This window comes from Canis lupus, chromosome 34 (assembly GCF_011100685.1).
Source record: "Canis lupus familiaris isolate Mischka breed German Shepherd chromosome 34, alternate assembly UU_Cfam_GSD_1.0, whole genome shotgun sequence".
Classification (NCBI taxonomy): domain Eukaryota; kingdom Metazoa; phylum Chordata; class Mammalia; order Carnivora; family Canidae; genus Canis; species Canis lupus.
The window spans coordinates 15,996,801-16,017,878 of NC_049255.1; the positions used below are offsets into that span (position 1 = coordinate 15,996,801).

Below are 21,078 nucleotides of genomic sequence, written 5' to 3' on the forward strand. Positions count from 1 at the left end.
GCCAAAGTTCCTAGAAGCCCAGACTGGTATGATAATGGCAGACAACCTTAAGCCCTAAAATGAAAATTATTCAACATGAAACAAAAATGTTTAATTTTTTTGTTTGTTTACATCACAAGCATTTTAAGTTATTCTCTATCACTTTCCTTTGTTCTATTAACAGTGTAAAATTATCTTGCCCTTACAGTATCTTCATATTGTATCTTTTATTTTTTTTAAGATTTTATTTATATATTCATGAGAGACACAGAGAGTGAGAGAGGCAGAGACAAAGGCAGAAGGAGAAGAAGGCTCCACGCAGGGAGCCTGATGTGGGACTCGATCCCTGGACCCCAGGATCATGCCTTGGGCCGAAGGCAGGCGCTAAACCGCTGAGCCACCCAGGTATCCCCTAGATATCTTTTATTTAAAGTCTATGTCCAGTAAACAGTAATTCACAATTAAATTTATAGATTTGGTAAAATACATTAAGTCATTCTTCATATCATTCTGTCATATTTTTTGCTAGGCCATTTTCATGTGCCTTTATACATTGGAGCATACATCCAACAAAAATTAGTTTCTGTCATACAATAAAGTGTGTGATGTAAATAAAGCTTTTATTCATTTATTTTAAAAACTGTGGTATTGCAATTTTGACTGAACTTTTTTTTAGTTTTGGTGGGGTTTTTGGTGTGTGGTTTGTTTTGAAACCTTTTCTTTATATTTTAAAAGAAATAGATCACATAAGAGTAAGAAGCACAAATTTACATTGATCATTGTGAACTCTAAAGATGTTTTGTTAGTTACGTTAAGAAAGTGTAGCAATTTTAATTATAAGACTATGGTTTTAGTCCCTTGCTAGTGCTTTTATTCATAATGTTTGTATTTTTCATAAAATCTTTGAGATTCTAAGATTATGGAGAGGCTGGTATATTTGGTATGAAAACGTATAATGTTGTGATTCATTCCAAGTACTGCGATGTGCCAAAGACTAACTTCTAAAAATTACAAAGCTGTTTGCTAGATTGATTTCCCTAGGTCTCAACAATTTGTGGTTACAAAAGGAGTCTCTTTGGAATCCCTGGGTGGCTCAGTGGTTTAGCGCCTGCCTTTGGCCCAGGCCATGATCCTGGAGTCCCGGGATCGAGTCCCACATTGGGCTCGCTGCATGGAGCCTGCTTCTCTCTCTGCCTGTGTCTCTGCCTCCCTCTCTCTGTGTCTCTCATGAATAAATAAATAAAATCTTTTTTTTTTTTTTGAAGGAGTCTCTTTGAAACCAATCCCATGTGTTGTCAGTTCTTCCCCAAGAAGCCATCCTGAGATTTTTTCCACCTTACCCACTTTTTTTTTATACCTGTGACTTTAACATATACTCACAAATCCAGACTGAAAAGAGGTTTTGAATTTCATACTTTTATAGAACATGAGAGTTTTTTATTTTTAAATAGTTTAAATTTGTGTGCTTCCAAAGCGTAGATGCTATTTTTTAGTAGGAATTAAAATAGAATCAGGGTGATTAGAAAAGCATTAATCTATCTCAGTTTCTTTGCTCAGGGCAAGATGAAATCAGAGGAAAATGGAGCAGGCTAGCATTAAGGGATGGAAGGTGTGAATGGGTAGTCTGAGATGACAACAGAAAATGTAATGTGTGCCAACCCTGGCATGTAGCCTTGACCTAGTGATTAGGAAGTTCAGACTGTACTTCTTTCTCAGTGCTATGAATTGTGGTGAAATGCTTGCTAGAAAAGTGTGGAACTGTACTTTAACCTCATACTAACAGTATAGTTATACAGTTAATTTTGATAACATGTTTGTTTTGACTCCTTTTTAAAAAGAGTAGAGATGTTATTGAAACATAAAGATTCTCTTGTGTTTTTAAAATCTGCAATATTGAGATGGAGAACTGATTATAGAGCAAGACTTTAGGTAAGTGGTTTTAAGCTTCTTTTTTTATTTAAATTCAATTAGTCAACATATAGTACATCATTAGTTTCAGATGTAGTTTTCAGTAATTCATCAGTTTTGTATAACACTCAGTGCTCATCACATCACGTGTCCTTCTTAATGTCCATCACCCAGTTACCCCATCCCCCACCCACCTTCCTCCCCTTCAGCAACCCTCAGTTTGTGTCCCAGAGTTAAGAGTCTCTCATGGTTTGTCTCCCTCTCTGATTTTTTCCCATTCAGTTTCCCCTCCTTCCGTTACAGTCCTCTGCACTATTTCATAAATTCTGTATATGAATGAAAGTATATGATAATTGTCTTTCTCCGATTGACTTATTTTACTTAGCATAGTACCCTCCAGTTCCATGCATATCAATGTAAATGGTAGGTATTCATCCTTTCTGTTGGCTGAGTAATCTCACTCTCACCAGAAAAATGCACGTTTTGCAAATTTGCATACATTTTCAGAGATTCATAGACCTGAAACCCATTTATAGATCCTTCTATAAGTCACTCTCTTTATTTTGGGGAAGTTTTGTTCTTATATTTTTATTGTTTGTGGTTGGCTTAATTTGTTGCAGAGAAGGTGATGCTAATGAACTGAAGTGTTAGAGGTTTTTTCCATAAAGGACATCTAGCTGTCCCTATACAACTAATATAAAATTTATACAGTCATAAATATAAGTATAAAATTTATTTTGTGTAGAAAAAATACACATATAGGCATACCATTGATTATAAAATGATTGAATGAGATCAGGTGAATTAATTAACACCTGAAAAAACTGAAAATGTTTAAGTGGACATTATAGCATCTTTGGAAATAAGGGAAACTTTGTCATTCTCCTTTTGGAATTATGTTAAATTATGATATTTTGGAATATAGTTATTCTGCATTTAAAATTCAGCTTAATTTAAAATTGATTTTATTTTTGAAATATCTCAATATATCCCCTTGAAATAATTGTAGAAATCTAAGAAGTTTCAAAACTTTAGTATGTGATTACTGGTATAGCCAATAGAGATGAATAGAGAAGGATGAGTATTTGCTTCCTAGAAGGCCATGAATGAGATGTTGTAATAGTAATGTATATAAATAACATATATAACTTGGTGAAGTCTCTGTTTTGCTTTTTGTTTCTTAACTTTAGATGTAGTAGTAATACATTCCGGTCTTGGTAGAATTTAGCAAAAAATAAAATTCTGCATCAGTGGTTCTCAGTCTCAATTGTCTTGACATCTTAAAGATTTACATATTGTTAGAGTGCTTAGGTGGATCGGTCATCTGACTCTTGGTTTTGGCTCAGGTTGTGATCTCCCAGTCATGAGATCAAGCTTTGTATTGGGCTCCACACAGAGCATGGAGCCTGTTTAAGATTCTCTTTGTCTCTCTCCCTCTGCGCCCCCTTCATGTGCACACAGATGCATGTGTGCTCTGTCTCTCTTCAAAGAAAAAAAAGATTTACATATTCTTTCAGAACCACAAATTTCTTTTTTCTTCTTTAATTTATCCCAAAAACTTACATACATGGTATGTAACTTACTGTTCTTTTTACATGGTTACAGAGTGAATGTGGAATAAATATGCTTCGTGCGGTCTAATGTTCCAGTTACCTGTGTGTCTGTCCCTCTTGTAACTTTATGACTTTATGACCTTTATTGGCAAACTTCCGATGAACCCCTTTGAGAAATACAGCCATAGATTATAGCAGTAGCATGCAAACTCTTTGTCTATTCATTTATTTATGGAGTTGGAGCATATTATGATTTACTTGAGTAATTAACAAGTCGCATGATTCTGCATGGATCAACATGGTACTTAAACTCAATAAAGATTTGTTGAATGGATAAATGGTATATATCTTTAAGATGATTGCAATATTCTAGATAAAGCAGTAAGTTCCACCTCCAATTTTGAGGCCTGCCTTTATCCCCCCATGAATAATTATAAGGAACAATTGTGAAATGTTTAAAGGAGAATTTATGAGGAAGATAAATATGCATGCCACATTTTATCTTTGAAGAAACTGATTTTGAAATCAGACACATAATGGCACATTCACATCCACAAAATGTGGTCATCACTATAAATAGCATAAACAAATAAAATGAAACTTCATGGTTTTTTTATGGAGCATACAAATGCATTTAATTTTCACAGTCTTGTACTAGCTGTTTTAAAACCACAAATAAGAGCAGTTAAAACCTAAACATAGCACTGTTAATATTCTGATGTACTAAACAAAATATACCTATAGGTAATATGGGAATTTCCACTGTCGGTATGTATGTGCTTAATGGAAATTTTACAGGGATGCTAAGCATTGAATGGCAGTCACATCACTTAGTAGATTACTAAAGTAGAGTCCTTAATATCTACAAGTGGATCATTATATTAAGAATACCAACTTTAGTTAACTTTTTAATAATATAGTAGCCATAGTAAATAGCTATTGACCACAATGAAAAAAATGAAAATCTGAGAAATTTCAAATCATTACCAGATAGAAGCCCCCCAAAAGGCCTTGCTTTTGGTGGTTACTTTCAGCCTGTCAAAGTATCTCCAAGATCTGCCAAAGGAGTATTGAAGATTCACTTGCCATCTGAAAAGTGGAAAATACTGTGGGAATGGAGTAACAGTATTCTTGTTCCAGTGAAAACTTTTACACTGGATATCATTACTAAATGTACCTTGAGAGATGGTTTCCCAATTATCAGGCCAGAATTCTATATCCATAGTTCAGGTTGATAGTATGACTAGCACAAAGAGATGATTGTATGGAATGAATCTTTTTTTTTTTTTTTTTTTTTTTGTACGGAATGAATCTTAGCGAGACCCTATCCAATGATTGTGAGTCCTGTGGGATCAAAGCTCTTTGAAACCCAAGTTGATCTGGGTGTGGAAGAAATAAAATAATAAACTTTTGTCATCAAATATGGTAGGTGCTGACTAGGCCATTGCTACACAGGATTTCCACATCACTTAGTAGGAATCCATCTTAAGAAAGACATGGAACCCACGAGAATTAAATTTTGGCCTCAAATGCTTCTGTAGATCCTCTGCATGATTTTTTCCCCCTTTTGATAGCATTTCTAATAGAGTATAGATTATTTTTCGTTACCAGATGTATTATCTAGTTAATTTATACTTGAAGATAATACACTAGTTTACCTGAGAAAGAAAAATATATATGGCTTAACTCTGCTAAGAATTAGATAGATTGAGCCTATATGTAGTTCAAGTCCAGTAATAATATGTACAATCTGATTAGTTAAATAAAACCACCAGTAAAGAATCATAACTAACCTTGTTGATCAATATTTTTCTTTCGCTTGGTCTTAGGGTTTTGACCCACCACATCAAAGTGACACAAGAACTATTTACATAGCCAACAGGTTTCCTCAGAATGGCCTTTACACACCTCAGAAATTTATAGATAACCGGATCATTTCATCTAAGGTAAGCATGAACACAACATTAAAACTATAGGTATGTTCCATTTTGTTTTGAAAAGTGATTTGTGTATTCTAGTATACATTTATATCCTTAAAAATTCAAGGGAATTGTGGTTGGCAAATTTATCTTAACCAAAATTGTGAACTGTAGAATAAAAGGAGTTGCCAATTGCTAATACCAGATAACTAGCATGCCAAAAATTATCCTTAGTTGCAATTAAACTGAGGAACTAGTATTTATACTGTGTTCCAGGTGCTGTATTAGGTACATCATCTCATATTACTTAATTCTTAGAACTCTGAGGTAGCTTTTATAAAGTGTTATGATTATTTTATATTTGCTTCTTCAATTAAAGCATTGGGAAATAATTTACCTAGGGTTGCATATTAGTAAGTCACAAGATTGGAGTTTGAACTCAGTTCTGTGTGACTTTAAAGCCTGACTTCCTCCAATTTTACTACTTCTCTGTAAACATTTTATAGTACCAAGGTACTGCTTCACTCACGTATTTTTCCTCATTTCATTTTTTTCTCTATGATATTTTAAGATGTCTTAGTTTATTTTGAAATTGAAAATTACGGAGTAATACTGTCCCAATAGAATTAATTTTCTCTCCTGCTAGAGGAAACATTTTCTATGCTGTCTGCTATGATAGCCAGTAACTATATAGGGCTAGTTAGACCTTGAAATGTGGCTAATGCAACTGAAGAACCTAATTTTTTTTTTTTTTTTTTTTTTTAGATTTTATTTATTTATTCATGAGAGACACAGAGCGAGAGAGAGAAAGGCAGAGGCACAGGCAGAGGGAGATAGACTTCATGCAGGGAGCCCGACGCCGGACTCAATTCTGGGTCTCCAGGATCACGCCCTGGGCTGGATCTCCAGGATCACGCCCTGGGCTAAACCACTGAGCCACCTGGGCTGCCCAAGAACCTAATTTTTAATGAAATTTTAATTTACTTTAATTTAAATGTTAGCCATATGCAATTAGTGGTTACCTGTTGGACAGTGCAGTTAGAGAGAATATGAATCAAAGAGACTAAGGGTAAAGTTCTCCTTAGATCATTGCTCTTGCTTAAGAAGCATCTTTGTATTGTCCTCCTCTCCCTTCCAGAATGGCTAATTTTTACTCTGAAGTCCTAATCTCATCTTTCCAAGGATATTGTCTTAGGCCAAGCTTTCTTTGTTCTGCCCTTTTTTCATCTTTCACATTATTTACATATGCAACATACCTATTAGTGACATCTGTCATTTTGGACAGTGGTTGTAAAGCAGAGGGCAGGAAGTAGATTTATTAGAATCTAGGGTAATAGAAGAGCTTTAGATTAATGACACAGTTCTTAGTAAATTATGCAAGAAATAAAAGTCCTTCTTGAGGGGTGCCTGGGTGGCTCAGTTGGTTGAGTGTCTGACTCTTAGTTTCGGCTCAGGTCAGGGTCTTGGGGTCATGGGATGGAGCCCTGCATTGGACTCAGCACCTGGTGCAGAATCTGCTTGATATTCTTCCCCTTTTCCTCTCCCTCTCCCTCCACCCCTCTTCACACTAACACACACACACGTCATGTATACACACACACACTCTCAAAAAATAATAAAAATAAAATCTTTTTTTAAAAAGTCCTTGAAAATTTTTTTAAACTTTGAGTATAATTTAAATATAGTAAAATTCACCAATTTTAAGTGTATAATTTGATGAGTTTTGACAAGTGTATAACAACATGTGACCACCACAAATCAAGATATAGAATATATCCATTACTAAAAAGTTAGCAGCCAGTCCCCTTCCTCCATGCCTCTAGCACTAGCAACCACTGATCTGCTTTCTATAACAATAGTTTTGTCGTTTCTAGAATTTCATATAAATACAGTCATATAGTGTGAGTCTTCTTTGTCTGGTTTCTTTGCACATAACAGTTATCCTGAGATTCATCTTTGTTGTTGCACATATCAGTAGTTCACTCCCTTTTGCTGCAGAGTTTAGCTGTCAGCCTGGGATTGGATAGTTTGCATTCTGAATTTGGGTCATTTCCCTTGCATGGTTCTTTCACTACAGTATTTTCCCTTTAAATTTCCATCTATTTTTCCATCCCTGAACTCAAATCTCTGTCATATTTTGTGGTAAGAGTGTAGTTTTCCCTTATGGTTTGCTGTCACAAACCGTGAGAGCTGAATAGTGTCTGCAGGGTAAGAAGCCATAGTTCACAATTCATATTCCTTCCATTTTTTCTGTCCATTTTTTAAATTAAACTCTTTTCCAGTTTCTATCTGTATTTCGGATACTTTCTAGGACCCATTTTTAAAATCTGGTTTTTGTAACTTTTCTGCTGGGAGTTATAAGACCACTTTAGTCCTCTGCCAGTATTGAAAGCTGAGTGTCCTGGAAAACTTTTTTGGGATTAAATATTTTTATATGATTGTATTCTTAAGCAGCAGTATTGTTTATGATCACAGTTTCAAAAATGTAGATATTTACATAACCATGCCCCCCCCCTTTTTTTTTAGCGTCTGAAGACTTTCTCTCTCATTACTCCCTTATTGTTCCACTACTGCTTTCTCACACTTTCTCATGTATCCTTCCAAACCAGATTACCTGCTATTGCATAAGCCCATGTTGAACTTCTCAACTACTTTGACTTTGCTGTGATGTTATGTTGATAACCATGTTTTTATTTTTATTTTTTTTATTTTTTAAAGATTTTATGTGTTTGTTCATGAGAGACACAGGAGAGAGAGAGAGAGAGAGAGAGAGAGAGGCAGAGACACAGGCAGAGGGAGAAGCAGGCTCCATGCAGGGAAACTGACATGGTACTTGATCCCGGGTCTTCAGGATCAGGCCCCGGGCCGAAGGCACCACTAAACCGCTGAGCCATCCAGACTGCCTGATAACCATGTTTTTAAATGTAGATTTTATGTTTCTGCAGAGATTGTAGATTTCATGTTTTTATGGAAATGTAAAATTCATGTTTTTGACCACAGATTCAGGAATGTGGGTATTTATATAGACAGTGTCCATTTTTTTTTAAGACTGTATTCATTTATGAGAGAGGCAGAGACATAGGCAGAGGGAGAAGCAGGCTCCTCTGGGGAGCCTGATGTGGGACTTGATCTCCAGACCCAGGATCACGACCTGAGCCAAAAGGCAGATGCTCAGGTGCCCGTCACTGACTGCTTTTCATTTTAATTCTTTATGTATTTCTTCATTTACTTTATTTATGAATATAGCTATTGATATTTTATTCTTAATTTCCCTAATATTAAAATTTTTATTCCTCTTATAGTACAAGTGTCTTGCACATTGTAAGTACAATCTCCTTGCTTAACTTACCATAGTAACTAACTTATCTTAAATTTCAACTTGTTTGAAAAGATTTAGTTTCATAACTATGTTTTGGTTTTCTTACTAATGTCAGAACTTGAGGGAAAAAGGGCCTATTGTATAGTCATATACATAGCTCTAAAGAAGTTACACTTCTATTTTTATTGACCATATTACATAATAACTGAAATAATTTTAAAGCATAATCATTATTTTTCCTTAGAATATTTTTATATTGTTTAATGTTTATTCTACTGTAGTTCCTCATCTACATAAGATAGGGTAAGCACAGAATTTAGACTTGTTCGGTCTGTTAATATATTTGTATTTTAGAAAACCTGGAAACAACAATTCCTAATATTTGTAAGCTGATTTTTATAAGAAATTTTTATTTACTCTGAGTTTTTCCATGTATTGTTGAACTAGCCAAAGAAAATATCCTGAAACCAATTACCTTACTTTTAATTTATGTAATTGTTCTTTTTGAGATTCTAGAAGACAAAACATGTTGTTATTGTTACAATTTAAATAGATTGATATAAACCTAGGACATTGCCAACTTGACTCCCATGAAGTTTTGTGTATTTGATTTGGTGACCAAGGGAGTTACCTGGAATACTCTGACCCCTGTAGGGACAAATGTGTTTTTATTCTAGTTAAGGTCAGCTGGAGATGATATGACCCAAAGTTACCATCTCATGTGCACATTGAGCAGTGACTAGAAGGCATCTACCTCTCTTCTCTCCAGAGCCCTGAACGTAATCCCCAACCCCAGATTCTGGAGTCACTGGTGGTACCACTACCAAAGGAAAATATGTTTCAGATATTTCAGATTAGAACTGAAAATATAATTTCACCTGAAAGAAATTTTGTTAGGTATTATACTGTTCTTTATATATCCGTGGGTCAAACTGGCCTTTGTGGGCTCTTCTGGGAACCTAACCCTACTTATAAAATTCTTCATATGGGAAAAGATATTTCAGGTCTCAAACAACTGATTAAGAAGTGAATTTTTCAACTAAGAAAATTCAGATGTTAGAACCATCTTACTTTGCACCAGAGAAAATTAGGTAAATTGCCTCTTGAGAAACTTTTAAATAGTCAATAACCATTAAGGCTTCATTGCCTGACATCAGTATCTAAAAAAAATTTATTTCAACCTTAAGTATGTATATATGTATACATACATATACAAATACATTTGTATTTGTATATTCTCCTTAAGTTTTGATCTTCAACTATGTATGGAGTAGTAGGGATAAGTGCTAAAGATAGAGCAGTAAATAAAACAATGTTCCTAGCCTGGAGGATCTTACATTCTACTGAGAGAATGTGTATAGGATAAGGTAACAGTGCTACAAAGTGTTTTCCTGTTTCATGTATGAAGTTGTGTAGTGAGCAGTTAGTGACACAAGTAAAGTTTCCACTGTTTTTCCCTACTTATGTGCTGATTAATAATATAACAACAGACACATAAAGGTTAGTATGAGTGAGTTTCTGTCCTAGATGCTTCATAAATATATTAGCTCATGTAAACTTTCTGATAACCCTATATGATACGGTTTTATTATCCTCATTTCATAGAGGCACAAAGTAGGGTACAGAGAGATTACTCTAAGGTCATTTAGTGACTGTCTTACTTTAATAATTGACATTGTGACAAATTTTCATGCCTTTATGAAATATTCTTGGTCATTATACCAGTGATCACTTATGTATTTTTAAATCTTTTTCACACACTAGGTTATTTTTCCATATTCTGTACTTAACAAAGAATAATGAATTATACCATTTCCTTTATTTCTGAGACTGAGCTAAATAAAATAGGAAACAAATTGTATCTAGTGTCAGCATTTTTATCAGCTCTTATTTATTTTTAACATTAGTTCAGTTTTGTGTAACCAAAGTCCAAAATAAATTATTAAATGTTTTAGATCTGCCATCTCCAACTTCTAAAAACTCAAGAATTTAATAGTAGCAAAATGGATAGGTTCCAGTTTATCTTATCTTTTTTAATTATATTAAAATTGCCTATAAATTCATGACCTGGACATTTCCTTCCCTAAATAGGGCTCCTAACCATATGCTGTCCCTCCCACTTGCCAGGGAACTTTTTTTTGATTGGCTGGCTCCTTCATCTTTTTCTACTCTTTTGACGTATATCCTTGATAGGTGGTTAATTCAGAATAAAGCTGAATCTGGATAAATTAAACAAATAAAAAAAGAAAGAAAAAAAGAATAGAATAAAGGTTCTGGAACTCTTAAAAGCTAGGTAATATTTGTAGCATCAAGAGTTACATAATTTGTCTAAGAACTTAGTCTGATTTTACTTTTCTTACTATTACATCAATACAATGTATCTTATTTTAAATATTAATTTATCCATCTCTCTCTCTTTTTTTTAGTATACTGTATGGAATTTTGTTCCAAAAAATTTATTTGAACAATTCAGAAGAGTGGCAAACTTTTATTTTCTTATTATATTTTTGGTTCAGGTAAGATTTATCATTCAATAGATTAAATTTATAGAATGATTTCTAGAAATATATCTTTAGGGAAAAGTTACATTGCATTCTAAATTATTTGACTTTGAGACCATTTTTTTTTTCTGCAGAGCTTCCCCATTGTAATCAGTGAATGTCATGATTTAAACCACATGCAGATTCCTGAAAAATAGCCTCTGAATTTTAAGATTAATTTTATTTTGTTTCATCACTGATATGCTGTGGTGCTAATAACCATAAAACCAATTTTATATTTCAGTTGCTCTGCCTCAAGACATAAATATTTTGGCTTTTAATATACAGCACATGTTTTTGGCACATCTTTGCCTATGGAACCGTCTTGTCCAAGAAAAATCTTTCTTTGGCTTTTCCTTTGTTTTCAGTTGAAATTTTATTTTTATTTTACTTTTTTTATTGTAATTTTTAAGAATCCCCATGAGTATAGATTTTTATTCTGGGGACTATTTTCTTAAATCTGTATTCATTATAAACTCTTTTACAGTTTCTTAATTTTCACATTGTGCTTTTTTTCCTCTAATATCAAGGTATCAAGAGAAGAGCTTATAAAACTTGAGTATAAGTCAAGATTTAAAAATAATGATTTTTATAATGTTTTCTTTTAAAGGGGTTATTCTTTGACGATGATGCATTAGCAGTCTCTTTTAGTGTGGCATTGAATTTTTGTGTAAATTCTGAACTTTTTCTCATAAAACCTGGAATTTTAGAAGAAGAAAAAACTTGCCAACTGATTACTTTAAAGCTTAAGGAAACATTTATTTACTTTTTAAAAAAATTGCTTTCCTTCATGAACAGAGAAGGAACTTTTGATTTTCTGTCAATAGAACATCAGCTTGGTTTTCTTGGAAAAGTGAGAATTTAAACTAAACATGTCCACATAACCCATGCATTTGTGAAATTACTACCTAAGATCAGAAATTCAGCTTGTCTGTGGAATAGAACTAATTTAATTGGCCTATTCAGAGTAAAGGAGCATTAATAAGCCATTAGATCCATTTTTTTAAACTAACCAAACATAATTACTGCAAAAATTTCTCCCGCAATTTATTAAAACCTCAGTTGTATGATATAGATCATAATTATGGCATCATTTTCCGAGCTCTACCCCTCTGGCTCTGTATATGTAACAGAATCACTGTAGAAAAAAATCCTTTTCCTCGTGCCATCCCTTGTTCTCTCTTAAGTGGTAAATTTGTTCTGAATTCCAGGGTAAAATTGCTGACAGACTTTTCAGCATTTACTAGGAGGGGCAAAGCAATGTAAAATGAGGCTCTGAGCAGCTATAGCTCTGCTTCTAGGCAAATACTGAGGAGGAAGACCTTAAGTACTCTGTTTAAAAGGCAGAGTGATTGAGTCCATTCTAGCAATTTTTGTGGGTATGAAAGATACTCTACTAACTTCATATAATAGCCAACAAAGTGAATTTGGTGAAACTGTAAACTAAACTCTGAGCATGATATCCTTCTCCTATTATTTTTTACTTTGGACAATGATATACACTTTATATAGTGTTCTCAGAATTCCCAGTATGAGATTTTAGATGTTAATAGTGTGGCGTGTACAATATGAAAATAATAATATTCTGCATTTTTTTGTTGTTGTTTAAAATCTAGCTTATGATTGATACACCTACCAGTCCAATCACCAGTGGACTTCCATTATTCTTTGTGATAACAGTAACTGCCATAAAGCAGGTATGAAAATACTTTCTATTCCCCCCCAAGTCATTTAGAAGTTGCTAGATATTTCCACTTCAAACTAACATTTATTGTTGTGAAAATAATTCCCATAAGAAAGCAACAAATTTGTTTGGTATTGCATATGGTAAAATTAAACTGAGTTAAACCACTTTTATATTCCGTCTACTAGGTACTCATGGAATAATTACCATTGTGAAAATATGTTGTTCCCTGGACACACCTAGGAAGCACCCAAAACAAACATTTTATGTGTACAAGGCAATTTATATATGAAACAGATTAAAAAAAAAACAGATTGATTATTATAATCATCTTTGTAGGTTTGGCAATATTTAAAGGAAGTACAATTCAAAAGATATATTTCTAGGTAGTGGTGCATGTACTTTTGGCATGACCATTTTTAATAAAAATTATATAGTGTTTCTCTACGTTCTACAGCTTTCCCTGGTGATGTTGATTTTTATATAAAGTAATACCCTAGGGGAAATAGCTTCAACCAAATCTCGAACTAATACTAAAATGTAGGTATAGAAAAGCAAGATTATTAGATACAAAGGCTGAGTAAGAAATAAAGACATTCATAGAAATTTCATTTGTATATAGTCACTCTAACTTCTCAAAAAATCATGTCAGGGGCCCAGTTAAATAAATGATCCTTCCACTTGAAAGAAAGTTAATTGAATTTTCTGTTGTAAATATGATAACTTTCCATTTTATAAGATTTAGGGATAAGATTTAAATTGGCATAGAAATAAAATTGACAAAAATTCTATAATTCTGGGATGTAGTATGTTGTTTATTACTTACATAGAATGTTAAGAGGAATCTATAGATTAACAGTTATGTTATATATCTAGTGTGTCAGAATATCATGCTACTACTTTCATGAAGTTTGATTTCCTTTCACTGTTCTGTTGGAAGCTAGAATTTGTGCAACTCAATAAGCATTGAAATCACTTCATACAGTTACATATTTACTTGGTTTTGTAGGTGTCATTTATTTCATTGAAGTAACATATATTTGTCTCTGGACCTCTTTTCTATATATACTTTACTTTTTAGGTGATTTCATTTAGTCTAGTGGGTTATAGTAGCATTTATATGTTGATGGTTCTCAAAACAATATGTATCCTGAAACTATTCCCTGAATTCCAGACACATATACAAATGTTTGTGCAGCATCTTCATATTGATATCTTAGGTTTTTCCTGACCACCATTTCCCTCTCTCATTCCATGATCTGGTCTTTTTTCTTCATATCATTTGTCACTACCTATTCTATTAAATAAATATTTATAGGTTATCTGTTACCTTCATTTGAATGTTTAGCTCTATGAGTCATGTACATGTTGGGCCTTCAATAAACATATGTTTGATAGATGAATGAGTGAATGAATAAACCTATTGAGTATTTTCTAAAGCAATGTAAAATGTGAACCTTCTTGCCCTGATTTCCAAATATATTTGGCCAAATATAGACTGAGTTTAATTGAAATATGATGCCATTAATTGAGTTGATAAATAGTGGTAAATTTATATCTGCAAAATGAGAGAATTTAATATGACAATAACAATTGACAACCTGTTATCTTTCAAAATGAGTTAAGTACAACATGTAAAATCTAAAGATAGGAAATAGGAAGATTATACCTCAAACCTGTACTGGTATGGCTGTTGCAGTTGAGTACTAAATTTACTTGAGAGCTTTTTGATAACTAAGACAAAAGTAGAAATATGAAAGGTCACAATTTTCTTTTTTTTTTTTAATTTTTTATTTATTTATGATAGTCACAGAATGAGAGAGAGAGAGGCAGAGACATAGGCAGAGGGAGAAGCAGGCTCCATGCACCGGGAGCCCGATGTGGAATTCGATCCCGGGTCTCCAGAATCACGCCCTGGGCCAAAGGCAGGTGCCAAACCACTGCGCCACCCAGGGATCCGAAAGGTCATAATTTTCAAAGAGAAAATTTGATCTATAAGGATTTTCTCCCTTTTTCAGAAAGAGTTTCAGAACTCAGACTTTCCTCTTGTGCAGTAACCGTTCCCAAGTTTTGTTCATTCAGTAAACATCCAGTGTTTACTGTTCAGGTTTATATATATATATATTACTACAGATTAGTGGAATGAATTTTGGAAAAATTATGAAAGTGAAAGTTGCTGTGTTCCAATCTTCCTTCCTTCTCTTTGCACTTTTTAAAAAGCCTTTGTGCTTTTATCAAAATAGGAAAAGCTTTATTATCAATTACTTACACTTTAATATGAACGAAGATGTTATTTTGTTTTTTAGCTTCTTCCATTCATACATATTAAGTCTTCTCTCTAGTTGTAAGATAGTGTTCTGGTAAGTATCAGTCTTTACCGTCTGTGAACCTAAAACTTGTGAAGTAGGAAAGGTAAGACCAAATACAATAATAATTACAGTTTAAATAAAGTACTAGTAAAAACCAATGAGCTGTAGGTGTTCAGAGAAAGGATGGAACACTTCATCTAGATAATCAGGGAGGTTTTGTGAAATAAATAATTAAAAGGAACCTTGGAATATTGGTAAATGACAGTTGGTGAAGAAGACGAGATAGAAACAAACAACTCAGGCAAAGGCTAAATGCAAGAAAAGCCAAGGCCTGTTTTGGGGAATGACATGTCTGACTAAATGTTTGACCCTCTAGAGGGAAGTATTTAAAGATAATACTGGAAATGTAGATTGGTACTAAATTAAAGAGGCTGGAAGATTCTTTGCTGTAAGCATTGAGAGTTTTCAGGGATTTTGAAAACGATAGTGAATTAAAACGATATTTTGGAAACATTAATCTGGCAATCAGTAATATGTAGGGTAGATTAGAATTTGTGAATTTGTATTTAAAAGATGATGTTTTTATCATTGTTGCTCAGCTGTTAATGTCATCTGACTATGGAAAGAATTGTACTTCTTGACAGTTTCAGAAGATATTTTGGCTCTCAAATTTCTCTAAAATTGACATGCCACATCTTAAATGAGGTCAGTGTAAGTTAAGTATCTTAAGAGTGCTTCCTCAAAAGGTTTCCCCCTGAAAAAAAAAATAGACCTTCAAAGCAATCCTTATATTTGCTTTGTATTTTATAGCGTTATATTTTTAGGTAATAGATACACATAGTTTTCAAAAACTGAAACAGTACAAAATAGCATATAATATTGACCCTCCAGTCCCCTGTTTTCTTCTCCTGATATATTTGTACATTAGTCCTGATATTTATGCAGAATATTCACATAGGCAGGCATATTTTTTTCCTATATGATACGATAGAACACAAAGGTACACATTGTGTACCTTTATTTTTATCACTTAATGCTATCTCTTGAATATCATTCCGTTGTCTATACATATGCTACACCCCTAAATTCTTGAATTTTGTCTAAAATAGCACAAGAAGTCTTTTTTACTTTAAAAAAAATTGCCAGTCCTTAAACATTTAATCAAAGTATTCTTTCTGAAATTCTTTTGTCTGTGCCCCCTTTTTAATGATGATGCATATAGCCCTACCATATTTTTTCAAAGTACATACTATAATTACTTCTGTTGGTCTGTTGTTTAAGAAAGTAAAAGAACTTGACCTCATTTCAAAATCTGTTCATTTTGCGGCACCTGGGTGGTTCAGTAGATTAAATGTCTACCTTCCATTAAAGTCCAGGTCGTTGTGCTCTCTGCTCAGCGGGGAGCCTGCTTCTCCCGCTTCTCCCAGTTCTTCCTGTTCTTGCTGCCTCTCACTATCTCTTGTCACGATTTCTGTCTCTCTCTCAAATAAATAAATAAAACCTTAAAAAAAATCTATTCATTTCTTTCTCTGTCGTCTATGCTTTGTGAATTTATATTTTATGATGAAAATGTCCTTTTTACATAGAAGGAGTAGAAGTTACCAAAAGATTGAATAGGTGTTAGGAAAAGGTAAGAATTAAGAATGACTCCTCAGATTTCTGCTAAGAGCAATTCAGTAGATGTTGATGTCATTTGTCAAGATGGGAAACATTGGAAATGCAACAGATTCGGAGGGATAACATGATCAATTTAGTTTTGAAGTGTTTACTATGACACATCAAAATGGAGATATTAAGAATGCAGTTGAATATTCAGATTTAGAGTCTGGAAGAGAGAGGTGGGCTAAAGATACAAATTTCAGGGTTTTTTGAAGACACGGGGATAGTTAGAAATCCTAGTGAGAAAGTGAAGGGTGAAGAAAAGGGCCCATGAGGGTGACATAGTAGGATCCTTCTGTAAGGCCTAGAGAAGTACTATGAAAACCAGGAACGTTTTCCCAGAAGAGAGTGTTTCTTATAGGAATGAATGTCAAATACCTATGAGTATGTGCATCAAACTAGCCTAATATAATTCTGGTGAATGAAATGTTTTGAGGAAGTTTTTATGTTTCTTCTTCTCATGTGATAAAAATATCTTCTAATTATATTTAATAAGGTATTTTTTTGTTCTTTTGATATTTACAGGGATATGAAGATTGGTTACGACATAACTCAGATAATGAAGTAAATGGAGCTCCTGTTTATGTTGTTCGAAGTGGTGGCCTTGTAAAAACTAGATCAAAAAACATACGGGTATGTGTTCAGTAAATAATGGATATCAATTATATTTTGGTATCACAAATTCTAATCTGATTCTATTTTAGTTAAAACCCTATTTTCCTACCTTGAAATATTGTGATAGGCCATCTGTTTAGAACTCAGTAAAAATAAGTCTCTGCCTTGTAAAATCTATATATTTACTTTTCCCCCATAATTCCTCATAGGTGGGTGATATTGTTCGAATAGCCAAAGATGAAATTTTCCCTGCAGATTTGGTGCTTCTGTCCTCAGATCGACTTGATGGTTCTTGTCACGTTACGACTGCTAGTTTGGATGGAGAAACTAACTTGAAGGTTTGTACATGCATATGTATAATGTTGCTCTGGGTAAGCAAATGTTTTTGGGTTGTAGTGACATTTTCCTTTGATCAGCGAAGGAAGAAATTTGTTAAATCACTAAAACTTTTAAAAATTATAAACTTTTTAAAAGAAATAATGTTATGTATTTATTTCAAGTGTAGCCTCGTGATTTAATCAAGTTAAAGAAAAATGGAAGGTGTTTTTAGGAAAAATCCTTTAATATTTTGGTGCTTTTTTGGATAAGAGACACCTTTAAATTGTTCTGAGTTTTCAGAATATGAAAGTGAAAATTAATATTTTTCCTATTAAATAGCTTTATAATAAACTTTGAGCAAATAGTGACTGTTAATACAGACTTAATTTTTTTATATGCAAATAGCCCATATAGACAGGTAATCATAGTATCTCCTTTTGCTGTTTTTTATTTACCAGTCTTCTTTCTTCTCTGCTATCTAGCTAAGTGATCTCAAGTACAATGTACAATGATTTAATCTGAAAAGAGATTTGAAATAGATGTTATCTGAGGTCCCATTTGGATCCTGAAACTGCAATGTAATCCTTTTTTTTTTTCTTTTTTCTTTTTTTAAATTTTCCCAGACCCACGTGGCAGTTCCAGAAACAGCAGTATTACAAACAGTTGCCAGTTTGGACACCCTCATAGCTGTGATAGAATGTCAGCAACCAGAAGCAGACTTGTATAGGTAGGGTATATAGTACTGGATTATTTCCTAAGAAAAGACAGAGCTACAGAAGTAGAATTGTTGGATTAAAATTAATCTATTTGGTCTTTGACACATTACAGAAACATTGGACTAATTTTTATTGCCATGAGCAAAAAATGTTTAGGATGGAATCACTCTTACACCACACACAAAAATAAACTCAAAATGGATTAAAGACCTAAATGTGAGACCTGAAACCATAAAATTCCTAAAAGAAAATATAAACCGTAATCTCATGGACATCATATCTATCAGTGTATTTATAGATATGTCTCCTTAGGCATGGGAAACAAAAGCAAAAATAAACTGTTGGGACTACACCAAATAAAGAACTTTTGCACAACAAAAGAAACCATCAACAAAACAAAAAGGGAGCCTAGTGAATGGGAGAAGATATTTGTAAATGATATGCCCTGTAAATGGTTAATATCCAAATATATAAAGAATTTAATTCATCTCAACACCAAAAAAAAAAAAAATTTCAATTGAAAACAGGTAGAGGAGGGGCACCTGGGTGGCTCAATCAGTTGAGCATGTGACTCATGATTTCAGCTCAAGTCATGATCTCATGGGTTGTGGGATGAAGCCCTATGTGTGGCTCCTTACTCACCTGGGGTGGGGCGAGGTGGCAGGGTCATCTACTTGATATTCTCTCTCTCTCCCTCTGCTCCTCCCTCCACTTGAGTGTGTGCATGCGTTCTCTCTCTCTCTCTCTCTCTTTCAAATAAATAAATATTTAAAGAAAAAACAAAATGGGTAGAGGACCTGAATAGACATTTTTCCAAAGAAGACATACAGATGGCCAACAGACACATGAAAAAAATGCTCAACCTCACTAATTATGAGGGAAATGCAAATCAAAACCACAGTGAGGTATCACCTCACACCAGGCCGAATGGCTGGTATCAAAAAAGTAAGACATAACAAATGTTGGCAAGGATATAAAGTGAAGGGAACCCCCTAGTGCACTGTTGGTAGAAATGTACTTGGTGCAACCACTGTGGAAAACTATATGGTAATTCCTTAAAAAATTGAAAATAGAAATATTGTATGATCCAGTAATTCCAATCCTGAATATTTAAAGAAATGAAAACACAGATTTGAAAAATATATGCACCCCTAAGCTTATGGCAGCTTTATTTACAATAGCCAAGATGTGGAAGCAACCCAAGCATTTACTGGTAGATGAATAGATAAAGAATTGGGGGTAGAATATCACTCTACCATACAGAGAATGAGATCATTCCATTTGCAACAACATAGATGGACCTCTAGAGGCATTATACCAAACGAAATATGCCAGAGAAAAACAACTACCATATGATTTTACTTACATGTAGGATATAACAAAACATGCAAACAAAACCAGATTTTTAGAATCCAAGAACAAATTGGTGGTTGTCAGAGGTGAGTTGGGAGGGAGATGAGCTCCTTTGCTCCTTTAGTTCTACTTTTCCACCCCTTAATTTTTAAAACTCTGATCAGCACCTGCACTTCTAGGAATTTCCTCTAAGGAAGTAATGAAATTCTCCTAGGAATGCATCCTAATGAAAATATGAAAAGATATATACACAAGGTTGTTCAGGGCCACATTGTTTAGACTATCTGTAAGGTTGAAAAACCTACACTTCCATTGGCAGTGAATTAATAAATTATGGGGTAACCCCAAAATGCAGCGCTGTATGTGGCCATTAAAAATAATGATGTAGGGCAGCCCCGGTGGCTCAGCAGTTTAGCGCCGCCTGCAGCCCAGGGTGTGATCCTGGAGACCCTGGATCGAGTCCCACGTCAGGCTCTCTGCATGGAGCCTGCTTCTCCCTCTGCCTGTGTCTCTGCCTCTCTCTGTGTGACTCTATGAATAAATAAATAAAATCTTAAAAAAAAAATAATGATGTAGATCTATGTTTTTGACAGGACATGTTAAGTGAGGGAAAATGTTACCAATAGTCTGAATGGCATGATTCCATTTTGTTTTTAAGATATATACATGAAAAAAGTCTGGAAAAGATAAATCCAAAGTATTAACAATGTTTATATTTGAGTAGTTGAATTAGCAGTGATTCTTATTTCCCTCTTGATGTATTTTAAAACTGTCTGAATCATTTTATAAAATGTGTGTGTTTCAGTGTAGGTAGTCTTTATAATCAGAAAAGAGAATAATGAAACCATTTCCACTTTGAATCCAGTTAAAGTGTGAATTTGGAGAAATGGCCAGGGAAGTGCAAGATAAGTTAATCCAGTATGGAACTGGCATAAATAGGGCGATGTTAGAATGAAGGGTAATAGGACAGATGAAGGCAAATAGGTCTCTTGTTGGAATTTAGCTCAGGGAAATTGGACATCATCTCCAAAAGATACTCAGGGAAATAGTAGCTAAATTGGTTCTTTGAATCTAAATCCAAAGTTGAGGCTGGAATCAGGACTATCTGAAATTCCATTAAGTGGAGAGAATAAAAAAAACCTTCAGTGCTGTTCCCTGATAAAGGGAGCTGAACTAAGTAGAGGTAGGAGATTAGCAAGAAACAAT

At 33.9% G+C, this 21,078-nt stretch overlaps 1 protein-coding gene across 5 annotated transcripts in view; it reads left to right on the plus strand.

Annotated features, from left to right (window-relative positions):
• ATP11B (ATPase phospholipid transporting 11B (putative)) overlaps positions 1-21,078 on the plus strand; it is a 114,972-nt gene that overhangs the window by 20,980 nt on the left and 72,914 nt on the right. For 4 of the 5 annotated variants that reach the window (XR_005383786.1, XM_038583477.1, XM_038583475.1 and 1 more), the window contains exons 2-7: positions 5,270-5,386; positions 11,105-11,194; positions 12,835-12,915; positions 17,396-17,503; positions 17,695-17,823; positions 18,427-18,530. Coding sequence is in view for 4 of the 5 variants with exons in the window: in XM_038583477.1 (XP_038439405.1) it covers positions 5,270-5,386; positions 11,105-11,194; positions 12,835-12,915; positions 17,396-17,503; positions 17,695-17,823; positions 18,427-18,530 (629 nt within the window). In the remaining variant the exon portion in view is untranslated. Of the gene's footprint in view, positions 1-5,269; positions 5,387-11,104; positions 11,195-12,834; positions 12,916-15,810; positions 15,917-17,395; positions 17,504-17,694; positions 17,824-18,426; positions 18,531-21,078 lie in introns of those variants that run through there. The other variant, XM_038583476.1, reaches the window with a different exon arrangement.